General features: G+C 33.5%; 1 protein-coding gene across 3 annotated transcripts in view; it reads left to right on the top strand.

The window, feature by feature from the left end:
- KLHL5 (kelch like family member 5) overlaps window positions 1-10,049 on the top strand; it is a 47,168-nt gene that overhangs the window by 7,631 nt on the left and 29,488 nt on the right. For 2 of the 3 annotated variants that reach the window (XM_006918927.3, XM_025051810.1), the window contains 3 exons: window positions 5,420-5,602; window positions 8,329-8,465; window positions 8,996-9,192. In XM_006918927.3, coding sequence (XP_006918989.1) covers window positions 5,420-5,602; window positions 8,329-8,465; window positions 8,996-9,192 — 517 coding nt within the window. Of the gene's footprint in view, window positions 1-5,419; window positions 5,603-8,328; window positions 8,466-8,995; window positions 9,193-10,049 lie in introns of those variants that run through there. The other variant, XM_015595029.2, reaches the window with a different exon arrangement.

The raw sequence follows: 10,049 nt of genomic DNA, 5'->3' as shown, positions 1-10,049 counted from the left end.
ATATATACACACACACACACACACACACACACAAGTACACATATATATATCAGAACTCCTATATTATATCTTAGCCTTTAAATCTCTTTTTCCTGTGCTTTATCATAGAAATAATTATACTGTGGTATCTTTATATCTTTTATAAATTAGTAAATATCCATGTATTTGAGCACATGCTTAAAAGTATATTGAAAGGGCTATGTGTAAAAAAATTAGAGACTGCTAGCCTATACTGAGCAGTTTACATTCTTATTTTACATTTATGGTTTTGAAAATTTGTAAAAGGTACCCAGAGATTCACAGTGTAATAATTTACACTTTTACAAAAGCGTGGATTCTGAATGCCACAAACTTTGAGGCAGGTAGCTAGGAATAAATCACTTACTAGGGAGTGAGTCAAACAACATTTAGAGTTTCAATGTAGCTTTGTTTTCTACTCAGAATTATATACAGTATAATTCTCAAGAAGTTATTTTTTAAAACTTCTTTTGAAAAATTACTTCATTGAAATACCTAACGAAAATTCTGATGATGAAAGTGAAATCTAAGTAGTTTATAATAAAATGGTAATATCGGCCATGGTAGAGATTGTGTGTGTGTGCCTGTGAACATATGTGTGAAACCTGAGGAACTGCAAGTGTTTTTTTTTTTTTTAGCTTATGAAACTTGAGTCTTCAAATTCCAAGTTGCTTCACTAAATATCTTTCTTTGCTTCCCCACAGCTTCTAACAACTATGCTGCATGTTAGGAGTTACTCTGTAAATAGTTGGTGACGATTTTGTTTGAAGCTTGCATCTTTTCTATGCATTTTTCTGCCTTACACATTTGTTGCCTGCTGCAGAGAGACAATAAGCTAAAAGTTAAATGTTTCCTTATAGCCTATAAATATTCAGCAACGTATAGTCGCTTATAGTGAAAGTCTATTAGAAAAGGTTTGATTTCATGTAATTCTTTGAAATGTGATTTACCATCTTAGTAACATCATATAAATAAGCAGAAATGTTGGATGTTTTTCCTGTTGTTATGTAAAATATCAAATAGAAATCACAGAGAAATGTGTTTTGATGCTCTGTAAATGGCCCATTCTTGGATGTTTGTATTGTGGGTTAGGATATCTCCTGGGTTTATTAAGGTCATTTTAATTAGGAAGTATGAAATTTAGTTATAGAAATTGATAATGCTGGGATCATTTTTTAAAAAGACAACCAATCAACATTATATGTAGACAAAAGAGTGAGATTATAGGTTTTCACATTGGCCATTGAAAAGCGAGATTCTGCTAATAGTCGCTTACCTTGATTGTGTATGTATTTTGTGCTGGGGCTATGCATTCATTATTGCATAGTCCTCTCATGAGGGGTTCCCTGAAACAGGCGTCCTCAGTCCCCAGGCCGCAGACTGGTACTGGTCTGTGGCCTATTAGGAACTGGGCCACACAGCAAGAGGTGAGTAGCAGGCGAAGCTGCTTCTGTATTTGTAGCTGCTCCCTAGCGCTAGCATCACCACCTCAGCTCCACCTCAGGTCATCAGGCATTAGATTCTCATAGGAGCACCGGTCCCTGGTGCCAAAAAGATTGCAGACCACTGCTCTAAAAGAAAGTACTATGTATTTCTTGTTCTCATTTTGCTATTGAGAGAGGTAAGGCTTAGAGAAGTTAAATAACTTGTCCAGAGTGATTCATAGTGACAGAGAATTGAATCAGGAGTGTGCAATAGAACTTTCTTCATTGATAGAAATATTCTATATCTGCACCATCCAGTTTGGCAGCCACTAACCCCATGGGGCTGTTGAGCATTTGAAATATTACTAGTCCAACTAAAGAACTGAATTTTTAATTTTGTATAATTTTAATTAAATTAAAACAGTCTGTGGGGCTATTGGCTACTGTATTGGATTAAAAGCATTTTAGAACCTTCCTAAACTGCTCTTAATCATTACATCTACCTCTCCAGTTCAATCCTCTAGACCAAAGCACAGAAGGAAAAGAAATAGTAAGGAAGTATTACCATTATAAATTATACAGAGCTGGAATATTAAAGGCAATTTGATCTCTATCCCATGGGAACGTAAAAGAAACTTGATCTCATACCTAGTTAAGGAGCAGTCATGTAACAGTAGACTTTTGTTTATGATCCTTAATTCTAATGTATTTTTTTCTATTAAATTATCCTCATTCATAGTGTATTAGCATTTTCCCTTCATACCCCTGTGTTCATTGATGCCCTAGAGTAAAGTTAAGCAAGAATTTTCATTCCTTTGTAAGTGGTTTGGCCACCACTCTGAATGCTTCCTGATACTGGATTTGTAACTAGCTGCCTATGTGTCCTTGGTTGATCATTTTGGCCACTTGGGGCCTCTAATTTTCTCATCTGCAAAATAAGAGAATTGAATTAAAGGATTGCATAAGTTTCTTCTAGATGTAAAAGTTCTATGTATAATTTTTCTAATGCCTAAGGTCCTATAGTTGTATATATATATGCAGTAAATTATTTTTTAAATAAGTTAAAATATATATACATTGTTAAAATATATATACAAAGTCCTTAAATTCTTAAAAACAAAACAAGAAATGCTAGAAAGCTGTGCAGCTCTTTAAAGCTATTGAGTAGCTCTGTTCCTTCCTCTTTCATGCTCCTTTTATGAAGAGATAGCTTCACTTTTCCGTAGAATACAAATCAAAGCCTGCACTTCTTTTGGTCTTTCATTTGGAGCAGTGGAAGTGATTGCTATACCCCAAAATATCAGTGAATTGTTGCATTGAAATAATATACTTATTTAACATGTGATGGCAGTTGAAGCCTTGAAAGCAAATAATAAAGTTTGAAATGTTATTTTAGAAGCATAATTTGTTTTGTTAATGTGTGCGCCTATAAAAAATTTAATTTTTTGCCTTTATGCTCATTTTGGAAATAATAGATATTTCATTAAGTTCTACTGTTCATTTAAAATATTTTATCAAAGGAATTCAGTTTACACATATTTGAAGTAGTCTCTATTGTGTAAATCAATGTTTTGAACCTGTAAGTTCATCACTTGCTGATTTCTGTAATGTATCCATCTCTTGCCTGAACTACATACACCAGTGGTCTTCAGCATGTGATATGTGTTAGGATCACCTGTAGGGCTTTTTAAAAATATGATGTTCAGGTCTCACCTCAGACCTAGTAAATCAGTCTTAGGGAATGAGGTCCTGAACATAGATGCTGAAGTGCTCCCCCCATTATCCTGATTCATGCTAGAGGTTGAAAACCAATACCCTGAATGTCTTTGGCAAGAGTTGATCTGTTTGTTAATTGGACTTACGTCAACATCAATTCTGGCCTGTAAAAATGTAGTGATGATAATATCATAAAATTCTGTTCTTTCAAAATTTAACATTAATTAGCATTTATGTTTGATGCTAGCAGTTCACTCAAAAAATATTCAACCAATTCATTTTCTAATCATTATTGTTAATTTAATATGAAGTATAAGAAGTGTGATACAAAAATGTAGGAACCCTAGGAAAGAAGTACTTGATTTATTACTTCAGTTTAACTTGTCCTTGAAAGAATTTGTGGCTTATGAAAATTAGATGTTATAATTTTCTCTCATCCTTAGATTACTAATACTCTAAAATCATTTGTCAGTATTTTGACAACATAAAACTTCATGTTATTGAAATATGTTTTAAATCTTCAAATTGTTATTCATCAAATCCACCACTATTTGTTTTTGCTTATCTTTTCTCCTAGGTTTTAAAGGGGTTCTAATTCTCATTTATGTATATAAGCAACATATAGTTACACATTGCTCAGTACATTTTTATGTTAATGACCTTAAATGTAAAGTTGAGTGTAGTATAATGGATTTTCCAAGTCATTACACCAATAGTATTCATAGTATACAGTACATCTTTTCTAGATATATATTTTGCTTCTATTAGCATTATTGACAGTTATTTGGAAAGAACATTTTTAGGGCCCATATTAATATGGTACCAAAAATATACTGGGCTGGGAGGATTAATATAGAGATATGTATTAGGCAGGGTACTGCAAACTTCCAAAACTGATAAATCTCAATGCAGTGTCAGAGTTCTTGTGAGTATAGTCAATGTGAGTGTTCTTACTGGAGTGACCTTCCATGCATGTAGTTTACCTCATCCTTCATCTAAGTTCTCAGTCCTCTCTATTAAACTAGTGGATAGAGAAAGAAAGACTGAGTAGGCACACCTGCCCCTAGCCACTTTAGCCTGGAGGTGACACAGTTCATTCCATCCATCATAAGACCATGCTTGTGTTGGAGAGAGCGCGGGAAACATAGTCTAGCTATATTTACAGGAGAAAAAGAAAAATGGTTTTGATGAGCATGTAGCAGTCTCTGTGACAGCCCTGATTCTGCCATGAATGAACTCTGTGATTCCGGGCAAGGCACTCAATCTGCTTGACTTCAGTTCCTTTTACTTTTAAAAGTAAAGGATCAACAGGCTTTTTTTTTTTTTTTTTTTTTTTGGTAAAGTTTATTAGATATTTCTATTAAGAAAATTTTCTTAAGATATAGTGGGGCTTGATTTAACAAAGCATTTGGCAGAATGCTAATCTTAAATGTGAAGCTGATGAGAAATGAAAACCACGCTATGGCACAGTTGGTGGTTTTGTAGTTAATTGCACAACCACTGGATGTTGATTACTTAATTCAAGTGATCTTGGAGAAGAGATCTTGTGGGGGTGATTTCATTCTTAGTACTAATTTTTTACTTTTTACCATTTCCACAGTAAATCATATGAAAATATAGAATTTATACTCTTCAAATTATAATTTGGAAATTTCAGATTATTTTTAGGTACCTGGATTAGGCCATCAAATTCCTTTAACCTGTAATATAAGTTGTAGTTTACCTGAGCTTTTGAAGACTGGCCAGAATAGCAAATGAATTATTTATAATACATTTTATGACAATGTTTCATATTTTAAATATCTTATAAATGAAGTGTGGAACATAATCCATTTTTAAGTAAAGGATGACTTTAATTTATATCTCCAAAATAGTTTAATCCTTCCTGCCTTCAAAAAATGGTTTCTTACACCCTTAAATATAATGTTAGAAGATATGGCTATTAATATGAATATAGCTTGGCTCTTTTTCAGCAGAAATGTTGTGTTGACCAGAGAAGAGACCTCAAAAATGGGCACTGCAAAGAATATGGTTAGCTATTAACTAACAGATGCCCCATTCACTCACAATGTTTGCAAGACACACATAGGATTTGAGCCATCATTGATTTTTAAAAGACAAAAATGATGAATGATTTACATTAATATTGACTGATAGTATTGATTACTTCTATTACATTTGAAGGCTTTAAAAGCACTTGATAGAAAGATTTTTTTAATGTAATGGTGATATTTCAAAATGTGTATTCTCTCTCTTTTCAGGACTTCCAATAGTAGTCAGACATTATCATCCTGCCATACTATGGAGCCATGTTCATCAGATGAATTTTTCCAAGCCCTTAATCATGCTGAGCAAACATTTAAAAAGATGGAAAACTATTTGAGACATAAACAGTTATGTGATGTCATTCTCGTTGCTGGTGATCGCAGAATTCCAGCCCATAGGTAACTGTTTTTTAAAGTTCTATGTGTGTGAAATATTCCCTTGATAATTTAGTTATATATGTTGTGATAACTTGTTCCAGTTGACCATTAGGGTAGAATGTTTTGGGGTAGGAGTTTATTTCATGGAATTTCTGCAAAAACAAACAAACAAACTGCATATGAAATTATTACACATTAAATGACCCCAAAAGAGTCACTTTCCTTCTGTAAAAGCATAAAAAAACACACTAGCCTCAGATCAGTCACTATTGTTTGGCATAGATTTCAGCTATAAGCAGCATTCATCCCACCTAATTCTACATATTAAATAGCTTTAAATAAACTCAGTGGAATTTAGAGCTGTGAGTATTTAGAATCAAAAAAGCTGGTGGAATGGAGTGGCAAAAACTGTTAAGAATTTTCTGATAACCCTAGCTGTCCCAACTTCTATTTGCTGACTTCCAAGAAATCTGAGAGGTAGTGGTGCTGGAGAACAAAAGCCTTTAACACAGTATTATTTCCTGATGTAAGAAAAAGAATAAAAAGAGCTGTTTACTAAATAACAAGTCATTATTTTTCTTCTAATAATTTCATATTCTGTTGTTTAGTGTTAATTACCATTATGATCCCAAAGGTTTTTTAGTGCTTTTCATATTAATTAACATCCTGTCCCAAAGGTTCTGTTAAACCCTCCAAAGTGGAAGTAAAATCAGGACAAATGCCCTTGGTCTTAGATTTTCAGTGACTTAAATCAGCATGAGATGCTACTACGTACTGTGACAAAAAGTCCATGTTACATGCATCAATTTATTAGAGAAGGTATTTTAACTTGAATTTCATAGAAGCATCTCAAATTCTCTATTTCTGAAACAAAACTCATTACTTACTTGTCATGCTAATATAAGCCTTCACCGTGTCACTTAGATTACCAGTGAAAGAAACTCCTAACTACTCTTCTTCCCTTAATTCTTTCCCCTACATTCTGTTTTCTACACAGCTGCCCGAGTGACCTTTTAAGTAGAACTCAGATCCAGTCTCTCCTCTGATCAAACTTCTCAATGACTCTGTCACTGAGTGTGAGATAGCCCAAGTCCTCACAGTGGCCTGTGTGATCCAGCCTGTCATGGTCTCTTTAATGTGCTATGCTACTGCTCTTCTTGCTCACTCTGCCTGAGACACACAGACCCCTTGTTGTTCCTCACATGAACCATGCATGCTGCTCCTGCCTTTGGATTTTTTCACTGGCTGCTCCTCATCCCGAACGCTGTTTCCAGATTCCTGTATGACTGATTCCTGCACCTCCTTCGATTCTTTGCCCAGTTGTCACCTTTCAATGAGATCATCTATTTAAACCCACCTCCCACTCCCCATTACTCTTTACCCCATTTTTTTCCCCATGGAACTTACCACTTTTAAATGTACTACAGAATTTATTTCTGCTGTGTATTGTTTATCTCCCTTCCCTCTAATATGTAAGACTCTATAAGAGAAGAACCTTTTCTCTATTTTACACTGATAATGTCCCAAGTATCTAGAATAGTGCCCCATACTTATTAGGTATGCACTAGAATTTTAGAATGTTCAGTGAATAAATGAATGAATAGGCATTTCTCAGAAGATGAAAGCTGAATGGGCAATAAACATTTGAAAAGATCTTCAACCTTACTAGAAATCAGGTGTATAAAACAACAGTGAGGTACCATTTAACACTTTGCAGATGGCCAAAATTTTTAACATCTGACAATATTGTAGGGAAGTATTAACTCTTATCCAATCTTGGTAGGGGTTTAAACTGGCACAGCACTTTGGAGATTAGGCAGACCTTAGGACTCAGCAGTGCACTTTTGGGAAGGGAGGGGAATGGAATGAGAGAGGAACACAGAGGGAGCTTCAACTGTTATCTGTATTGTAATCTCTATTTCTTTTTAAAAAGTGGATAAAGTAAATATATAAATGTGCCAATATGGAAATATCTTCAAAACATATCAAATGAAGAATACATGTTACAAAAGTGTATTTATAACCTGTTTTGTTTATATTTGACTATCAAAAATCTAGACAGAGTCATAGCTAATATAGAGTAATGTATTATTATAACAAAATATAGTTTTATAGGTTATAACAAAAATATGTTAAAAATAACTTGCTAAAACCATTCTCAAGTGTCTCTCAGATATTTACTACTTCTATGATTAAATAAAAAAAGTAACCGGTTACTTTTAAAAGTGATAAACAGAAAATAACCTTTATATTTTTCTCCTTTATTTATTTATTTATTTATTTTTATTTTAAAATTTACTTATTTATGTATTTTTAATTGAAGAAATTATTTTAAATTTTTTTTCCCTGTCTGCCTTCTCCCTCCCTCCTTTCCCCACCCTCTGGTAACCACTACTCTATTGTCTATGTCCGTGAGTCTCTGTCTCCTTTTTTTATATAGTCAATTTAATGCTGTGGGCTGGTAGCTTTTTTCCCCTGGATGTTATAAATCGATATTTGAGTAGTGAAATAATTTACCACAGCACAAAATTTTCAGTAATGGTAATTTATTATTCAAAGGAAGGAACTAGAGTATAAAGCAATTTGTCAAATTTAAAATACATTTCCCAGTACCATGCACTTTCTATGGGTAACAAAGTTTAAAAAAAAAAAAAAGGGAGAGGGAATAAAAAGCAGCATTTATTAATGAACATCAACTTTAATGTGGTCATTGGCTTTTTTTTTTTTTCTTTCTGATATGTTCTCAGATTGGTGCTCTCCTCTGTCTCAGATTATTTTGCTGCCATGTTTACTAATGATGTCAGGGAAGCAAGACAAGAAGAAATAAAAATGGAAGGTGTAGAACCAAATTCACTATGGTCCCTGATTCAGTATGCATATACAGGTAATAAGTCTAAAAATATTAATTTAAAACCTCTTAGTTGTATGTTGTATTATTAGATTTCAGATTTCTGCTTTTAATAAAGCCTGTCACAGCTAACAGTTAATTCTGCTATTATAATCACTACCCCAGCAATACCTGTTAAAAATCTCTATATTAGAACCTTTAAAATGGTTATCATAATTAAGCTTTGAATATTTTTAAATGTTAATATAATAATAAGATTAATTCTGTAATGTTTTTAAATTACTGTTTAAAATTAGAGTTACATATAATAGATACGTTACTAATGAATCATTCTTTAAAAATCCTGAAAATGAGCTATTAGTTATTTTAGCAAAAATCACAAATAGCTAATAATCTTTTTTTATAGTTACTATTTTTGGGGGGGGGGGAATGTCTTAAATCATCTAGGTCTAGAATACATGTAATGAGTTCTTATTTAGAATTATTACTGTTAACACCAATTAATTTATAAACTAAGGTCAATGTAGTCCCATAGTTAATGGAATTTTTTTTTTTTAATCATTAAGGCCGCCTTGAATTAAAAGAAGATAATATTGAGTGCCTGTTATCTACAGCTTGCCTTCTTCAGCTTTCACAGGTTGTGGAAGCATGCTGTAAGTTTTTAATGAAACAGCTTCACCCATCCAACTGTCTTGGAATTCGTTCTTTTGCTGATGCCCAAGGTTGTACAGATTTGCATAAAGTGGCTCACAATTATACTATGGTATGTATTTTTTGAAAAGCATGAAGGCATGTGCTCTTTACCATGTTCCTTATTGTTGCAGAATTATCTACATGTTGCTGTTTCCCATGACTCTGCCACAGGTCTCAAAGCTCAGGTACACTGTCTGATGTATCATATTTTCACTGAGTTATGAGGTAAAAACACCAAATAATATTTCTCCTGGATATATGAGTCAAGCTTTAAGTTATCACAGTTACTAAGAAGCAGAGCAGTGGCTTAAGATCGTTCTATTCAAGATTTTCAGATATGTGTTTTAAAGTTGGATTTTCTCTCAAACATTTTACTTTGTAGCACATGGGTGAATTTTAAAATTGCCCACATATTCACTGATAGAAGTTGGTGATGGCAATTGTAGTGTACTGGTGCAGTACTAGTACAAAAGATAGGGCGATGAAGGAGAGCTTTTATTAAGGGTAAATCTCATTATGTGTAAGAAGTATTTTTAGCAATATGGAAAGATGTTCTTATTAATTATAACAAGTTACGTGCTCAACATTAGTCACAGGGGGTTCTGATTTGGAAGCCCGGAAGATAATGGATACAGATTGATCTAGACCAGCAAGAAAATAAGGGCATGTTAAGGGCATATTGTTAGGCCCCTCTTTCATGGCCTTAATTATAGAGGGATTTGGGAGAGAGAAGGAATGTGGATTGTTAAAGAATGACCATCGTTCCATACTTGGGTCTTCACACCTGGGCAATGATTGAAGGAAGGCCGTTGTTTAAATGCTTCATTTAGGGCAATAGAGTTTCTTAGGAAAAGAATGTGAACATTCATATATACATATCAATTATCCACATCACTAATTTTATTAACCTTTAGGAGACATTTTTGT

Source organism: Pteropus alecto, unplaced genomic scaffold (assembly GCF_000325575.1).
Source record: "Pteropus alecto unplaced genomic scaffold, ASM32557v1 scaffold5, whole genome shotgun sequence".
Taxonomy (NCBI): Eukaryota; Metazoa; Chordata; class Mammalia; order Chiroptera; family Pteropodidae; genus Pteropus; species Pteropus alecto.
This window is presented reverse-complemented; position numbering and strand designations above follow the sequence as displayed.